Source organism: Gymnoscopelus braueri, assembly GCF_963280865.1.
Source record: "Gymnoscopelus braueri genome assembly, chromosome: 2".
NCBI lineage: Eukaryota > Metazoa > Chordata > Actinopteri > Myctophiformes > Myctophidae > Gymnoscopelus > Gymnoscopelus braueri.
This window is the reverse complement of record NC_137604.1, coordinates 40,456,982-40,475,761: the sequence shown is the minus strand read 5'-3', so window position 1 is coordinate 40,475,761 and position 18,780 is coordinate 40,456,982. Positions and strand designations below refer to the sequence as shown.

At 42.7% G+C, this 18,780-nt stretch overlaps 1 protein-coding gene across 3 annotated transcripts in view; it reads right to left on the bottom strand.

Annotated features, from left to right (window-relative positions):
* cntln (centlein, centrosomal protein) overlaps window positions 1-18,780 on the bottom strand; it is a 152,562-nt gene that overhangs the window by 21,733 nt on the left and 112,049 nt on the right. For all 3 annotated transcript variants that reach the window (XM_080454439.1, XM_080454440.1, XM_080454441.1), the window contains 4 exons: window positions 14,061-14,187; window positions 11,602-11,739; window positions 10,199-10,384; window positions 2,356-2,556 (listed from right to left, as the gene is read on the bottom strand). In XM_080454439.1, coding sequence (XP_080310565.1) covers window positions 2,356-2,556; window positions 10,199-10,384; window positions 11,602-11,739; window positions 14,061-14,187 — 652 coding nt within the window. The remainder of the gene's footprint in view (window positions 1-2,355; window positions 2,557-10,198; window positions 10,385-11,601; window positions 11,740-14,060; window positions 14,188-18,780) is intronic.

The window sequence follows — 18,780 nt, the reverse complement described above, 5'->3', positions numbered from 1 at the left end:
GGATTTAGAAAACAATTTAGATATGTATTTGGCGGCGGACCCCCATGTCAAAATGTTTGAGTTACAAATGTTCGCTTTAAAAATATATATATTCAAAGATTTGCAAAAAAAAAAAAAAAAAAAAGATCTACAAGCTCATAACGCGCCACCTGTATATCTGCAATTTTTGAATTGCCAAAGAAATCTTAAAATGACACAGATGCGTTCCCGGATTGAATGGGTAACAAGGACCAACAAGAGCGGCTTATACTCGCTGTGTGGTTGCAGCTAAAAAGAGGAGCCCAGAGTTGCGAAATATGCCTAACGCTATTAGGAATGAGAGCCAACTTCTTCAAAATGTCCCAATAACATGTATGATTTGTTTTGACAATAGACAGTTCAAAGGCATTTGTTTCTATGTTTTTCTTTGAGACAGTGAGAGTGAGAACATGTGGACGGGATACAGGAGGAAGACTGGTTGGTTTTGATCTGATAGGCCAACAGATACAAACATGGACGTGAAGGGAAGTGGCATAATTACAACACTTCAATGAACTCACTCTTCTTACACCAAAACAAAAATAGGAAACCTCCCTGCCCTCCACGAAACAGGGACAATGATGTTCTGTGGACCGGCGGTTCTCAACCAGTGGTCTGGGGACCACCAGTGGTCCTTGAGGGGGTTCCAGGTGAAATGACGGAGAGTTGGTAACCAAATGGACCCTTATAGATCTTTAACTCTTGAGACTATAAAATGAAATGAACACTCTCAAGAGTTGCAATCTGCATTACTTAATTAAAGAATTGTTATTTTGATCAATGTTGTGGACAAAATCTTATCCAAGATAACAAAATATTCTAAGTCCTGGGTCTGAGAGGCTAAATCTCATCAAATGGTGGTCACTGGCTCAAATGCCGAATAAATAATGCACCTTGATATGAAAAGGGTTGAAAACCACTGCTGTAGACAGTCACGGGAAACCAGGCGAGTTGCTCACATTTCTGTAGATCACATTTCAAGCTTACTCAGTATTGATACAGTTTAGTGGAACTTACTGTACATGCTAGGTCTGAATAGTGTTACTTTTTGCATTTCGCATCTGTGCTTGTGCTGCTTTGTGAAGCATTCAATGTATGAAAGCAGCTATAAAAGTATTATTGTCTCCGCCAAGCCGAAAGGCATGGCGAGAGTATGTTTTGCCCCCTGTCCGTCCGTCCGTTCGTCCGTCCGTCCGTGTATGTGTCCGTCCGTGTGTGTGTCCGTCTGTGAACAGCTAATCTCCCGCACCGTTGGCTTGATCGCAGTGAAACTGTGCACACACACTCCCTGGATGCCAATTCAGAACCTCTGCCCCAAAATTTTCACATGGGCCTGTTATAGCGCCACCAGGGGGCCGCTTTTTGCAAAACACATTTTTTGACAGTACTCCTAAAGATTTTGTCCAAACATCATGCAAATTGGTACACAGTATCTCTATAGTCATTAAACAAAATAAGTCTTTCCGATTTTTTATACTCCATCCTGATTGGCTAAAAATGGCTTCCAAAGTTTAAAGGAATGCTCAGTTTTGAAAAAAATGCCTCAAATCGTGAACACAGCATGCAATTTCCGTGAAACTTTGCACGCACATTCCCACTATGCAGAGGGAGAAATTCCACTTGAAATTTTTCAAATCGCCCTCATGGTGGCGCTATAACAGGCCGATTCATGTTTTTACCTATAACTGCACCGATCTGTGTAAAACTCTGTATGCGCACTCCCTAGAGGTCAAGGAAAAACCTTTGCACTGCATTTTTCACATTTGCCTTTTATAGCGCCACCAGGAGGCCGACTTATGTAAAACTAATTTCTTTATATTACTTCCGATTTCATCAAAAATTCACGCAAATCGGTATACATGATCTCTTTAGTCATGTGATCAAGGTGAATCTGTTTGATTTTTCATATTCCATCCTGAAAGGCTAAGATTCACATCTAAAGTTTGCAGTAGTGGCTCGTTTTGAACAAAATGCCGCAAATCATGAACGCAGCGCCCGATTGCGGTCAAACTTTGCACGTTGCGGAAGTTGCGGAACAAATGCCACCCTTTTAAGATTGGCTTGTTATAGCGCCACCAGCAGGTCTAATTTATCAAAACATTTGTTTTGAACAAAATGCATCAAATCATGAATGCAGTGTCAGATTGCCGTGCAAGGCCTAAGAAGAAATGGCACCCTTTTCACATTGGCCTATTATAGCGCCACCAGGAGGCCACAATAACCTACCTGACCTGGCGGAGACCTGTGCTCCGAGGAGCACTTTTTCTAGTTATATTTCTTACATAAAGTCTAGATGTTTCTATGTCAGCATTGACCTGTGGTTCTTGGAGCCATTACCTGGTCAGTGTCCATCATGTCTGCCAGGTCGCTCTCTGACATGTTGAGGATGGAGGCGGCGATGCTCTTGGCTTTGATCATGGACCTGGCCGAGAGGCCACTCTTCTCAGTCACGCTGCTGGCCTTCCTCAGCTTCCTCCTCCGTTTCATCAACTGCTGCTTGACCTCCTCCACGTCTCGGAGCATTTCGCTGGCCAGAGCCTGGAGCGACAGGAGGAGAGAAGGAGAAGATGAAGGAGTATAAGAAGAAGAAGAAGAAGAAGAAGAAGAAGAAGAAGAGAGTGATGAAATGGATGTAGTCAAAAAAGTGGGATATCTCAGCCTGGCAGATGAATAAATGAAACTGATCAAGCACGCGCCGGAGAGGCCTGGTACATTATGGAGGAATATTGAGTTTGACACTCTCAGATTCTCCTCGGTTTCGCCTCGTGCTCACATGTACGAACGCGGACCTGAGGGGGTCCCCCCGCCCCTTTTTTGTTGCCCTGTCGATTGAGTGCGGAGGGAGTGCATCTTTGATTTCAAACGCACCCAAAGTTTCACTAGAATTGGCAGAGAATCATGAATCACTGCAGAGGGCTCAAAAGAGAGCGAGAGGATGAGAGAAAGAGATTGAGAGAGAGAGAAAGAAAGAAAGAAAGAAAGAAAGAGAGTAGACGCATAGCACTATTGAAAATGCAGCCATTCATTTATTTAGTTGTTTCTGAATGTCTCTACAGTGCAAACGGCGGCAGCATAACACAGTAAATAATTAAGCTATGAGGAGCCGTTTCAAATGGGGCCCGAGCGGACGGCGCACATGAGACGAGACGGTGCGGCGGCTGGCCGGCCGCTAAATGGGAGTTTGGTCTAAATACAGGGAGACAATTAAATGTTAAAGCTGCCACTGTACGGCGGGAAAGTCAATAAAGCAAACTCCCCTTTGCTTCATTTTGAGCTTATTGATCGAGGCAATAATCTTCTGTATCATTCCCCTGTAAGCCGCCTGAAAAGCTGACCTTGGAATAGACAGGGCCAGATGAGAGCTACAGCCAGAGAAATTACACACACACACACACACACACACACACACACACACACACGCACACACACATCAGACAAACAAAATAACAAAAGAACAAAGAAGCGACGCACTCACATGCAATATGAGAAATAAACAAGCAAGAAAGGTGCGCATACTGTGCACACAAACACACATCACTGAAACATCGACACAAACAAACATGTGAAAACTCTCCAGTGCACGTGCAGCAACAAGGCTAATCACACATGGACAGCACTGAGCGTGGTAGATATCTCCATCCCTTTGGTTAATTTCACACAGGTGCGCAGTAAAATCCTCAGTGTTGATTTAACTCTGAGAGTGAACAAATGTATCCAGATGGACCCGTAAGGGTTCATCTGGTTACATTTGTTACAGTCTCAGAGTTACAAAAGGATAAGTAAACAGTTAAGTTAGGATTTTACTGTGTGCACTTCAGGTGCAGTTTGGAGGAGTCAGAGCAGGCACTCCTAAGGGAGTGCATGCATATGTGTGTGTGTGTGTGTGGGAGACAGTTTGCAGATTGTTAATGCTGTTTGGCTATTAGCGAAATCAGATAGAGAGATGCCGAGTTAAGACCGAAACGCCAATGAGCCATGTCTGAAAACAGATAAGATCGAACACCCTGCCCCACGCTGATAGAAATACAGTATTCATATAACTGCTATGGTAGAAATTGTGGAACGTATATGGTGTAAAAACAACAAAACAAGAGGATTGAGTTCAGTTTCCTTCCCCTTCAATTAATGCTAGTTCTGTTCGTATTAGAACAGTTTAAACCAAAAATAATGAAGGCTGCGCACGTACTGATCTCCAATTCTCATCACAAAAAAATATTAATAATCCACCGATATTACACATTCCTCAGGGTGTAGATTAGAACAGTAGACCAGTTAACAATACTGACAAAATGATTATTTTGCTGGCTAATGGGATTGTGATATGTATTGCAATACACATGGGCAATACATAATTAAGGAATTAAGAGCAAAAAAGGAGAGGTTTAACACTCAGCATTTACTTCATCTGAATGTAAGGAACGATTAAATCGTTGCCTGGCCAATGCCTGGCCTACAAATCAGAGTGGAGTAAATGTTACTCCACTCTGATTTGTAGGCATTCTGCACAGCACCAGAGGACATTGTTTAGAGCAGTGGTTCTCAAAGTGTCCCCCAGGGAGCGGTCCCCAGCTAAATTAGACATAGCATCAAAATCACAACTTTAACCTTATATACATCAGCGATTTGAGAATAGCCTATATACAAGCTCACAACACGTTGCATCGTGACAAGTTGTGAGCTTGTAGATCTGCTGTTTTCAATGAATCTGGATTTCTATTCAATAAATCTGGATTTCTTTTCTAAATCTCTATTTTGGAGACATTTTCTCTGGCATAAAATATTTTCAGATAGGGTCCACGATATACCAAATACATATTAATTATGGGGTCCTTGACATGAAAACATTTGAGAACCACTGGTTTAGATGGTCACATTTCCATTATAGAACAAATAGAATCAGAGAATCCTGTTTTATTCAAGTTGCAGCAACCTGTGATGTAATTTGTACAACTAATTGTGCAGCCAGATGGTAGAACCACACTCATAGATGGCTCGACACCTCCATTTTGTGAAAAAAAGTGCAGATGAAATAGGAGGTGATATCCCAGCTACGGTCTGTGCCTTGATGAAGTAGGGAGGAAGATTTAGCCTCTTTTGTGTGTGTGTGTGTGTGTGTGTGTGTGTGTGTGTGTGTGTGTGTGTGTGTGTGTGTGTGTGTGTGTGTGTGTGTGTGTGTGTGTGTGTGTGTGCGTGATCAGAGAGCTATGTTTCCCTGAAGGAATACACAGCTCATTAAGTAACAGCCTGCGATCCTATTCTTTTATTTACAGCCTAATAGATATTCACTGTCGCTAGTCAAGGGTTACATTCAATTGACCTAAACCCTGCATGTGGAATAATCCAGAAAGAGATTAAGGGCTGAATTTATCACTCATTCTCAGCCCTGGGAGAGACAGAGGGTGTGTGTGTGTGTGTGTGTGTGTGTGTGTGTGTGTGTGTGTGTGTGTGTGTGTTTTAGTCTGGCAAGGCCCTGTGCCACAATCAGTGTAGCCAGAGGGCCAATTTAGACAGGGAGAGGATTAGGACATGGCAATGGAGATCAAATGAGCAACTAAAGTGCACCCTCTTTAATAACTGGCTACACACACACACACACACACACACACACACACACACACACACACACACACGCGCACAACCGTTCAAAAGCACAAAGACACTTATTAAGGAGAAAATGATTGAACTCTGCTAAAGGGTAATTACATGATTAGTAATAATGTAAAACAGCTCTGTAGAACTGATACATGCAGTGTGATAATTGTACTGTACTGCACTGTACACAGCAGAACCAGGAGAGGGCTTGTATGGAGTCCTTTAGCATGAAGCAGTAAATCATAAATCTTTCTGTTATTTAATTGTGTTGCATCTTTAATCTTCTCAAGTAATCAATGTTTTATGTGAAATGTGAAGATTACGCAAGCCAGTATATGTCCAGTATGCTATAAAGTGTTAACAGTGTGTGAGTGCTACTGTGGTGTGTGTGTGTGTGTGTGTGTGTGTGTGTGTGTGTGTGTGTGTGTGTGTGTGTGTGTGTGTGTGTGTGTGTGTGTGTGTGTGTGTGTGTGTGTGTGTAGCTGCAGCAGCAGGGCCACTATTTAGCAGTTCAACAGCAGTGCTTATGGCCTGGGGCATGTGTAGGGGCCAAAGGGGTTCACAATAAACACACACACTCAAGAGGCCATCTCTCCTTGTTTCTTTCTAACGTGCAGTCGTGCACATACAATCTTTTCCTGTCTCTTTCACACACACATGACAAACACAAAGAGTAACACGGAGACACACACCCACGCACAATCTTCCTTCTCACACAGATATCCACCTCACCTCATTTTTACACACACACACACACACACACACACACACACACACACACACACACACACACACACACACACACCCCCACACACACACACACACACACACACACACACACACACACACACACACACACACACACACACACAGCCCCCCGGTCCTGATCAATACATGACAGGAGTAAATCTCCTCTGGACGTCAGGCTGTCCAATCAGACGGCTGGCTGTTATTCGTGCAGGGGATCACAGGAGCCACAGGGAGACAAACAATGATGTGAATCCTCAGCAACTAGACAATGTCCCAGGGTTAGGGGAATGGAAGGAGAAAAGACACACAGACAGACAATGTCCCCGCCAGCCCAGGGTTATGGGAATGTAAGAAAGACAGACAGACAGACAGACAGACAGACAATGTCCCCACAAGTCCAGGGTTAGGGGAATGGAAGGAGAAAAGACACACAGACAACCAGGTGACATATGCAGTAGGGGGTGCTATGGGGGGTCGGCGACCCCTTAGTTCTGGTGCTGGCTGGGGCCTGGGAGCTCCACATGCACGCGCGAGCACGCACCGTCAGCTGCGGTCTTAACACCTTAAAGTTTAAACAATAGCCTCTCAAGGTTCGCGCCGTCAGCGGCGAGCCGTTCTCAATAGCGTCTACCTGGCTGCTTTGCATAACATTAGGCTACTCGAAAAAAGCCATGGACTTGAATTGAATGTGTACATTCCTCTCACAATGAGAGACAACAGTCTCTGCACTGCAGAGTGTGAAGGGGATCGCTTAGAAGAGGATGGGTGAGTGGGTGAGTCTATGTAAAGGGCTTTTATATAAAACTAAAAGGAAAATAAAATAATTAATTAATTGAAACAAAAATAAAAACAACAAATTAACAATGCAACTACATAATAAGATATAATTACATAAAAAATCTAGCACTGAGCTGATTGGCTATGTGCACATGCGTGCACGTGACGTCAGAAAATATAGCCCCCCTAGTTCAAAAATCCACAGCTCATCACTGGACATATGCATGGTGTGATTACGTCTATTTGCGTGATAATGTATGATGAGGTGTCGCCATAGGAACATAGCAGGTGTCTAGTTTTTACTTTCATACCAGAATATATTCATTATTATTAGTAGTAGTAATTTAATAATAATAATAATATGAACAGCTAAGCTGTGTTGTCTTCATAACCACATAACCACTTTCTAGTCCAACAAACAGTTGTTACAGTTTGTTTATTGTTGACATGGTTAGGATAAATGCAATTAAATATAATTAAGATTTGATTTAGAATGGTGATTAAGCTGTTGATCGGGACCACATTTGAAGTGTGCTGATATACCATTTTAAAAGGACATTGGTCAGCCAATCACATATGATTTTAATGGACAATCCGAACCAATCACATATGATTTTAATGGATAATGTGTGTGTCTGTGTCTGTGTGTACATAATGTGTAAGGCGCTTGGAAGAATGCGGTGTCTCTTTGTGTGTGAAAAGCCTTGAAGAGGCAGTTGAGCACAGTGCATTCTACCCAACAACAAGCTCTCTGGCACTGGTGGAATCCCACCTATTCACCTCAGCTGACAGAGACCTATAAGTCAACAGGAAGAAATGTAGCCTCACAAGCCACTAGTGAGGCTGTTTGGTATTGGAGGACTACAGGCAATGCAGCCATAATTTGCTGTGTGTGTGTGTGCGCGCGTTAAATAGACTGCCACCACTATCTATCTTTTCCAAGCCATTCCCTCCCCTTTGATAGGCAGATGTCAGCTCAGTAGAGTTGATGGACAGGGCCTTTATCGAGCCCTGCCAGACAGACACACACACACACACACACCCACACACACACACACACACACACACACACACACACACGTGAGCACAAGCATAAACACAAGGTGATGGATTAGACCTATAGGTGGAGACAACAGAGCCCATTCCCGCTGGGCATGCAGTATGCTGACAGTGGTGCCCAACACACACACACACACACACATTAATGCAAGCATGCACACGCCCACATATACACACGGCCCTCTAGACATTATGGATACATAAAATACTTTTTAGATCATTATTAACACTGGTGTCAGTGGTTAGGGATTGATTTTTTCTATTACTTTTAACCCTAGAACACTAACGTTTTAACAATTATAATTATGTGATTTTTATAATGTTGCTGATGTCTGAGGTGGGCGGGTCCTTGGGTACCTTCAGGACACTCACTGACGTCATAGAAGGTACGTTTGTTTCCCTGCCCCCATCCCTGTTTTTTTCTTCAGGTGATTTTCACCTAACGTTAGTGATAGAGGGTAAAAAGAAATCCACAATGGTCAGCTGATGCAATTAGACTGTCCCTTCACTGGACAAGGCTCACATGTCCCAGGAATGGGTGGACCAAAGCAGAAGTTACCAGCTCCATTATTCTTTTTTTGTTTGAATATTTTTTTTAACAATACCAACATTTTTCACCAATTTTGCTGCTTTTTTATAGGGTCCCCCCATGATATGTTTTTCGTTTTTTTGTGAAATTTCATGTTGAAATATTAAAGAAGAGCACCTCAATTTGCCATGTATTGTTGTACTTTAATATATTTAATGAGAAATATTTTTTAGGGAATTTATTATATCGGTGTTAGTGATGGTGTTAGTGATGGTGTGACAATTACGTTAGTGATGGTGTGACAATTTTCAACGTTAGTGTTAATGTAACTCATGTTCTAATATCCATATATGACTCTGAGGAAGGTCGAAAGACCGAAACGTCAGTCTGTTTTACTTGCACCGAAAATAAATAAAAGGCCTAAACCAGGGATGGCAAACTCATTTTAGCTCAGGGGCCACATGGAGGAGGGCCAGAGGGCCAGAGGGCCGGAACCGGACCGGTACCGGACCGGTAAAATCATGGCATAATAACTAATAATAACAATAACAACAACTTCAGATAGTTTTCTTTGTTTACTTTACTTAGTCTTAGTTAGTACAAGCACATTCTGAAAATGTAAACTTCACAAATAGGGATGGCCAAATGGAGACATTTTATTAACCGTTTACCGTTAGGCCTTACCGATTAATTAATCGATAACCGTTAAGATTTTTTTTTTGTTTTTTTTTTTTGCCAAAATACATTTTATTTCAAAGGGCCAAGTCTACACAGTTTGTTTTGTGTCTCCAGCAGAGTTTCTAGTGTCTCTATCTCTCTCTGGAAGAGGTTGCACATGAACTCTGCAGCCGCACTGAGGCGCTCCAACACAAACAATATCAATACAAAGACGAGGAAGAAGAAGAGCAAAGTGGAAGTTACGTGTGGTTGCAGGTGTAGACTTGGCCAAAAAACAATTAAAACATTTTTGGCAAAAAAAAAAAAAAAAAAAAAGATTTTTTTTTTTTTTTGATTTGCAAAATTATCTCGCGGGCCGGATTAAACTAGTTAGCGGGCCTGATCCGGCCCGCGGGCCGTATGTTTGACATCCCTGGCCTAAACTGTCCGTGTTGCTCCAGCGTTCTCCTTTCTGTATCCATATATAAGTATTATACTATATTAGTCGATGTCAATTTGTATTACTCAATAACACACAATGGTTGTTAAGGGAATTGTGTGTCTTATTTAATGAATGCACAACAAAAAAGAAAAAATCTGGAGAAATTACAGGCATGGTGTCTATTCTATTGCAACATGGTCAAAAACAAGAACCATGTATGATTACCGCTAAAGGTCACATGAAAGAAAGAGCATTTTTAAGTTGAGTGTGCTCTCTAATCCTCTTTGTAATATTTCTTCATTTAGTATAAATATTTCTTTATTTCTTTCTTTATTTTATAGTGTCACAGAAACAGAACCAAGTCATAAGCATACCTTAACGAAGGCGTGAAGCTGCTCCAGCTGGGAGTGGGCTAGGCCCAGCTGTCTCTGCAGGGTGTCTAAGGCCTGGGAGCTCTGCTGGGCCAGTCCTTCCATCTGCCTGGTGGCTGTCTTCTCCAGCTCAGCCATGGATCTCTCACTGGCCCCCAAGCGAGCATGCAGGGCCTCCACACGGTGCTCCTGTCACGAGACACCAAACAGGTAGGCTCAGAACCATCTCCAGTTCAGTCTCATTTCAGGAAGGTTTCTTTGAAACTATGACGATGAATTGATCCATTTAACAAAACTGTCGATATGACTGACTCATGGAGGTTTTTGCCAAATTGCTACGGTATACACTGTGAGGCACAGTTTAAAGGGATATTTCACTTAAAATTGGTCATTTTATCGTCTACTCAGGCTTTTGGGAGCACCCCGGACCATTTTTCAGTTGCTTGATTCAGTATTTAGATATTTGATATTCATTTTATCAGACACGCCCGCTTCCTATACAACTCCATTATAACTTCAAACTCAATTTTAACCATTCCGTGTTTTTTCAATTACTTTTTTCATTTATTTTTCATATTTGTTTAGGAAAATGAAAAAAATTAAACAATACAAAAATGAAAAAATGAAAAAAGTAATCGAAAAAACACGTCACATCCGGTTATGACGTATTGACTGTTTGAGCCTGTTTGGGGGGGGTCAAGCGAGTCAGCCAGTGATCAAGGTGTCTATTTGCTGCTCTCTGCTGGTAGATCTGTCGTATGTGTTTAAAACCGCAGTCAGACAGTTTACAAATAAAATAAAAAAATAAAAAAACACGCAAATCGCTGGCACAGGGGTGAGTACATTATGAATAAACTCTGGCAGTCAATGTGTTAAAATGGAGTTTGAAGTTATAATGGGTTTGTATAGGAAGGAGGCGTGTCTGATAAAATTTATATCAAATATCTAAATACTGAATCAAGCAACTTAAAAACTGTCAGGGGGGGCTGACAAAAGCCTGAGTAGACGATAAAATGACCCAATTTTTTTTGGAAAGTGAAATATTCCTTTAAGAATAAAAAGGCAAGGCAGAGACACATTATGGCATTGAATTGTAAAAAAGAAAAAGAAAAAACCCTGTGTGAACAGCAGCCCATTCTTACTGTACATTGCATGAATAAAACTAATGCAGTTTCGCTAACCAAGTTATACGAGTCATAATACCATCCAAAACAGTTATGTTATGGAGGATGTTAAATGTCTTTGACTTGAAGCAATGACTGGGTACATTTTGGATGATTTGGATACCATTCAAAACTACAATCAGACCATACTGTATGTTTCAAATGTTTCACACTGCGAACATGGAGATGAGTTGTGTGGAGGATAGATAGATGGATGGATGGATGGATGGCTGTTCCTCTAACCTTTTTATCTAGATCTTCCTTCAGTTTGGTGCAGGAGGCCTCGTACTGGCTCTTCTCTGTGTTGGCCACATTCAGCCTCCTCTTCAGAGAGTCGACTAAAGATTTCCTGTTAACAGCCTCTTCTGACAGCAACTTCACCTGGAGACAGGAGGACATTTTGCTCATCATTTTTGCTTTATTTGGTGTATCAGTATGAAATATAACATTGTGACATTAAACCAATCAAATCACATCACCCCTAAACTACATGAATTTATATACTTCAATATATAGTTATAACCGCTTCCAAAAGTTCCTTGTCACATACATCCTATTCTACTTCATACTATGCTCCTAGTAGTATGAAATGTATTTGTCTGTCCTTTTTTTCCTCAGTCGGTTTACTAATTGATCTGAAATTGCACATGGGCATTGACCATTAGCATATACAGGGAGTGAGGAAGACCGATTCTCTAAAAGAAATTCTGTTTACGGTATTAGCATTTTTGCCATCTGTAGTCGCAGTCCTGGTCGCTGTAGGCTACAGGATCAGTAGCTGTAGTTGCAGTCTCATAGCCCAGACCGACGGTGGGTGGATCTAGGGACTATGTGCACAGTATACACTCACAACGCCAGACAAAACACCAGCAGTGAGAGAGATGTGGCTCAACGGTCTAAAGTTATAGGACTTTGATTTAAGCGCATGGAAGCACAGATGCAGCAAGGCTGTTGTTGCGGAGTGAATAAAGTGCAGAAGCTTTTATTACACAATGGTGACAGCAAGAACCCACATAATGACGAATCGGTGGATGGGGACCTTAAATAGTTACGTGGCCGTTCGCATGCATTTTTCACGTTAGTGCCATCTGTAGTCACAGTTGTAAGTAAGTCTGCATGTAGTTTCGGTACGCACATCCCTGGGTATGGACTAATGTTTAAAAAGTTGTACAGTTAACTCTTTATTGGCAGTGGGACTAATGCTGGCTGCTGGTCTGTCCGTTTTTCACTTTGATCTCAAATGTCATCTGAATACTACAAGGTGGATTGTCAAGGAATTTTCTGTGCATCATTGTGAACCCCAAAGGATGATCCCTACTTTGTGACCCCATGGCCTTTTATCTAGCGCCACACATTTCACAAGATATCTCACAACCACTGTCTGGATTGCCATGGAATGAATGTGCAATTAAATGTATTTATTATAAGATATAGGCTACTGTAGATATGCACAAGACAACTTTAATAATGAAATGCACTGCACGTACATTAATTACAAAAAGGCTCATTTTGACCACTCTCAAGTATTAGTGTGCCACCACTCCAGGATTTGTGAGTGCCTTTGCTGAATTTCTATTAAAAAAAGAAAAAGAAAAAAAGAAACATGAGATAGAGATTCAGCGCTGCTGTTACAACTTCATCGTAGAGGAAATGCTGCCTAAGTTTTATAGTTATGCAACTACAGTACATTTTGAACTAGCGACTGGTTTGGAGTCAAGCAGAAAGGTTAAAGGAGTAATTCACCCAAAAAACACCCCAAGTCATGGAGATTTTTTTGTTTTTGTCGCATTCCTAAGTAAATAATGTGATGACCGTGTCATCAGTTAGTAGGAGACTCAATAGGGGACTCTGCAAGTCTCCTACCGGAGACTCCACCGGTCATCAAATTATTGGCTTAGGAATGCAACAAAAACTAAAACATCTCCATGAATTCAAGGCTTCATGGGGTGTGTAATTGATAGAAAATGAGTATTTTTTTGGGGTGAACTACTCCTTTAACACATTCCATGCCAGAGTTTAATATCATAATGTACTCACCAGTGCCAGCGATTTATAGTTTTTTTTTGTTTTTTCTCACCTCGCCACAGACCTCACTAAATACCTTATGATCGCGCGTTAAACTATTTGTAGACACACACGGTAGCTGTGTGAGTGGCCCAGAGAAGACATTTTCAATCGGCGACATTCCATTTTGCAGTAGTCGCAATTTCTATTAAACAGCGTTCAGCGCGGAGAAAAACAACACTGAGATAATGGCGATTTAGCGGAAGCTTTAGAGCGGCGGCGGATGGGAACGAAAATCTTCGATTGACATTAATTTCCGTTTCCGGGTGTGCTACAATGAAATGTGTCACTGCGAGGGAAAAAAAAGAAAAAAAGACCACTTCGCGTAGATCTACGCGACTGGCACACTGCACTGTTATTTAGGTTCGCGTAGAACTACGCCATTGGCACGCAATGTGTTAAGGTAAACTATATACAAAATAAAGCCTGACTTCTACAAACAGGACTAAATGTTTGCTACTGTTTCCTGCTCCTCCCAGACCTCCAGGTGACTTCAGATCTCCAGACTGTGAGAAACGCTGAGCGCAGCGCTATACCACCACGTCCCTGTCATCCTCCCAGATGAGCTGTGTGCTAATTGGATGCCATCTGACGGTGCCAGCTGCGATGTGTCAGAGAGAGTGCGTGCGTGAGCGTACCTTCCTCTCCAGCTCCTCCACCTGACCTCGGTAGCTTTTCTCTGTTTCCTGGAAGAACTTCAGCCTCGTCTTCAGGTCCTCCACCAGCTGCCTCTTCATGGTGGCATCCCTCTCCACATGGCTCACCCTGGAAGCACACACACACACACAAGCCCAGAGGATATGATATGGAAATAAGCACAAACGTGTCAAATGTATGGAAACACAGACACGTGTACAAATGAACTGGGTGTCTGCCTGCAGAAATACAGATGTGCACACATACTGTAGGCGCGCGCACACACACACACACACACCACACACACACACCACACACACACACACACACACACACACACACACACACACACACACACACACACACACAGAGAGAGAGATTGTACTGGCAGGCACAGTGTCCCTGTGCAGTGCATCAGGCGTGACAGCTCATTATGACAACTAAATACACTAGCATGCTGCTACGGGAAGAGGAGGGGGTTGGAATGAGAGCCCATGTATAATTTCCAATTCTAAGTGGCATATATTAGGACGCGTGTTCTGCAGAGGATTGCATGCGCTGTGTGCGCTCTCTCTGTGTGTGTGTGTGTGTGTGTGTGTGTGTGTGTGTGTGTGTGTGTGTGTGTGTGTGTGTGTGTGTGTGTGTGTGTGTGTGTGTGTGTGTGTGTGTGTGTGTGTGTGTGTGTGTGTGTGTGTAAAGCCAGGGAGCCTCTTTTGACAAATGACAGTTTGTATCTGCAGCGACACGGCTTGAACGAGCGCAACCAAGGCCTTTAAATGTTTATCATTTTCAGTGTCACTCGGCTAAGTGCTACACCAGCCATGTACAAAGAGAGAGAGTTGTGTGTGTGGGGGGGGTTCTCTGATTTAGGAAATGAGGGATCTGAAGGGAATAGATCATTTGATAAAGTGCTTGTGTTTGTTATCTGCCGTGGTGAGAGTAGTCTCATGAAGACATCCGCACTCCCTGTGTTGCTGTGTTCTCACTTGTGTCTTCACTGTTACAAACATGCATTGCTTGTCACTTCCGATTTCAATAACTGGTGGTGTTGACGTGTTTAATATTCCGGCACAGTGTGCCCAAGTCTGTGTGTGTGTATGTGTGTATGGTTAATACGGTTTTCCATAAAAGGCAAACACCAGGCGTTTTCTCATGGCTGTGTATGCTATAGGGGATTGGAACAAATGGAATAAAGATCATAAGAATGCTGTTAATTAATATGCTTCTTATTTATTTTTCTTTCTTTTTTTAAGCTGGTTTTCTCTCTGGCACACACACCCAGGCACACACACATACAGATACAAATATGACCATGCATGCAGGCGAATGCGTGCTCTCTCTCTCACACACACACACACACACACACACACACACACACACACACACACACACACACACACACACACACATCTAAATTAGCCTCGATCTCCAGGCTTTTATTGCTTAGTTTTGCTAAAAAATAAAAGCCTGGCCCAACTATAGCCTGTACTGGGTATGAGGAAGTGTTTCATTTCCCAACCAACCAGAGTGCAGTGGGCGTCGCTCGTAATGTTGTGTTAACGGGGCGGGGGTTGACGGACAGATCGGTGAACCAATGGGATCAGGCGCCGTCACTCGCCGGCTCTATACACACGCCCCTTTATACACGAAATCAGGAGGGTTGCAGCAGGCTACATCTAAATAAACAGATGACGCAAGTGCACAGCAAGCAGCTTTTCTTTTAAATAAATGTCCCTGTCTCCCCAGGTGGACCGGGGTGCCTGAGGGTGCACCCGCTAAGATAAATGTGAGCTTGTCCTTATTGGAGTGACATTAAATGAAATGAGAGGGAGAGAGAGGTAGTGTGGCCTATGGGGGACTTTTGAGAGAGAGAGAGAGTAGGGTTAACGCAGGCGGGATTCCTCCATGGATTTGGGCCATTAATGAGAAAACCCATATTGAACACCCCCCATCCCCTTGGAAGATGGCACGCTGGCTGGGTGTTGACTTAAAGACGTGCGCACACGCGCACGCATGTACACCCACACCCACACACACACACACAAACCCTCTGACCCCGATGGTAATGCCAATTAGATCTACATTTATTTTAGATGCCCCCCCTGCTACCACCAGCACTAGGATAAAAAAAGAATGGTGGATATATCTGGCTGAGTGATCTGTATTTATGAGCGTTCTAGTGGAGTACAAAAAAAAAGTCAGAGAGAGAGAGAGAATCCTGATCAGCTGCCTACATGTTGTTCCCTTTGTTCTGCGCTTGTTGGCGATATTGCTCATCAAACATGTGTATTGTAATGATGTGCGTTCTGCACATGCCGTTGTGCACATGGCGCTCGTGAACGGACTGCATGCGCCGTTAAGGAAGGGTACATTGTGGAGCGCGCATGTGGCTGATAGACAACAAAGCAGGAGATGAAAGGCAGCAGATTCATGAATTAGACAGAGCCCCGGTGCCGGATATTGACTGAGGACACACCGGTGTACTTTGAAATTCATTTCTCTTCTTTTTTCTCTTCCCCTCTCCCTCTCTTTTAAGGCAAAAGGCAGCCCTGCACATTGTGTGCGTGCGTGCACACTGAGATGTATATTTTAGAGATGTCTAGACATGTCTTTCATTCTGAGAAGGGGCTCCCTCAGTGGAGACCGGGCTAGAGAGATGGCAAGGTGTGTGTGTGTGTGTGTGTGTGTCTGTCTTTCTTTCTGTGTGTGTGTGTGTGTGTGTGTGCACAGAGAGCCCGGGGAGAGGCTGGGGTTGTCGCGGAAACTGAGGAGACAGCAGAGGGATGTTGCGCACTCTTGTCTGTCTGTGATCCGGTCACACACACAAACACATCGCCACTGTGATTGTACACAACGCCCGGGCTGCATTATTGAACATGACAGAGCCAAGGAGGGCGACACAATTCACAACACCAGGAGGGGTGTGTGTGTGTGTGAGAGAGAGAGAGAGAAATAGAGAGAGAGAGAGAGAGAGAGAGAGAGAGAGAGAGAGAGAGAGAGAGAGAACCAAGTTAGATGTGTGCCTTTCTTCAGTATCAGTATAAAGATAAAATGATAATGCATTGAGATATTTAAGTATTTTATGCTATTGTTCAAGTCTTTGATCGTGTCAAGCCCCAAGACAATTAACTATAGCTGTACTTTTTAAAGTATGTAATTTATTGAACCCTACAGTAGGCGCGCTCTAGAAGTCATTAAGGACTTGTGGCCCACGGGCCCGAGCGGAGGTGCTGTGTGGGTTTTAGTGTCACGGTGCACAAATGATCGAACATACACACACACACACACACACACACACAAAATCAATACGCTGCTTTGATCAGCACTCCACATCAGCTCCTCTGTGCTCACTGCACTGGAAGACGTACAGGACAACTGCACGCGCAAACACACACACACACACACACACACACACACACACACGCGCACACAAACACAAATGAAGCATGCTGAGACAATACCAACATGCAAACATAGACAAACAAATGCCCATATTCATTCAATAAAGAAGCAGAAGCGCACACACACACACACACACACACATACATGCATGACAACACATGCACGATGCATGATTGAGGCAGAGGGAGAGAGAGACTGCAGATGCATAGTGTAGCAGACAGAGTGCTGCCACACGGTGGAATCAAACACAGCAGATGAGAACTGCAAAGACAGCCCAGCTTACAGAGAGAGAGAGAGATATGGAGATGAACAGAGAGAGAGATAGAGTATAATGTAAAATAACTCTGAGAGTGTACAAATGGAAGCCAATGGGTCCATTTGGCATCAGTGCAATTGACACGTAAGGGTACATTTGGTCCGATTCGAGTCATACGTGTACATGTATAATCTACGCCTCTGCACTATCCATATCTAGCTACAGTATAACTATTTAGAGCCTGATTGATATATCGGCCATTTATTTGACTTGTGTGACGACATCGGTCATTGGAAATTATCAACCGATGAGTCAAATTTTGTATCACTTTTAACCTGGCGTCATTATTTTGGGTGTGTCAACGTAGGCGAAACATTTTCAAAATGTTCTAAAATGTGCAAAAATTGCAGATCTACATGCTCACTTTATTTTTGAAAATTTCTGATGGTTCAGTTTGTTTGTATTTTATATTTACTTTTTTGCTTGTTTATTTATTTAAAATTTGTATTCAATAGAGCCACCGAAGTCTGACATCACTGCCGCTAGCGGGCGCTATCCCCCTGGGTCACAGACACAGCGTTATTTTTTGTATTGGATTTCCCATAGGGGAATCTCAGATCGTGTCAAATAAGAACTGTGTTCCAAAAATAAACAAACTCATAAACACATATGGATATGAAGCGTCAACTGATGGTGAAAAAGTACAAATTTATCCAAAGAGTAGGAAAATATTTAGTTTTTCTCCAAACACAGACGTTATCAAAATGTAACTCAATATCATAGACGACACAGAGTCACATACCTGACAAAATCCAAGGGGTGGTTTGTTTATTTTTGGAATACACAGTTCTAAGGTTTGCCTATGGGATTACCAATACGAAAAATAACGCTGTGACCCAGGGGTAGTGGGAGGTAAGTCAGGACATTTAAACTTTAATAAAATCTATGTTTTTCAAACTGATTTCAAGATTTTGCGCCTTTTTTGGGGACAAAATAGTCAAAATCGGGAACGGCAATGGACCCAAATTTCTGTAATCGCCCGGGCTCTAATACTATGTTGGTTA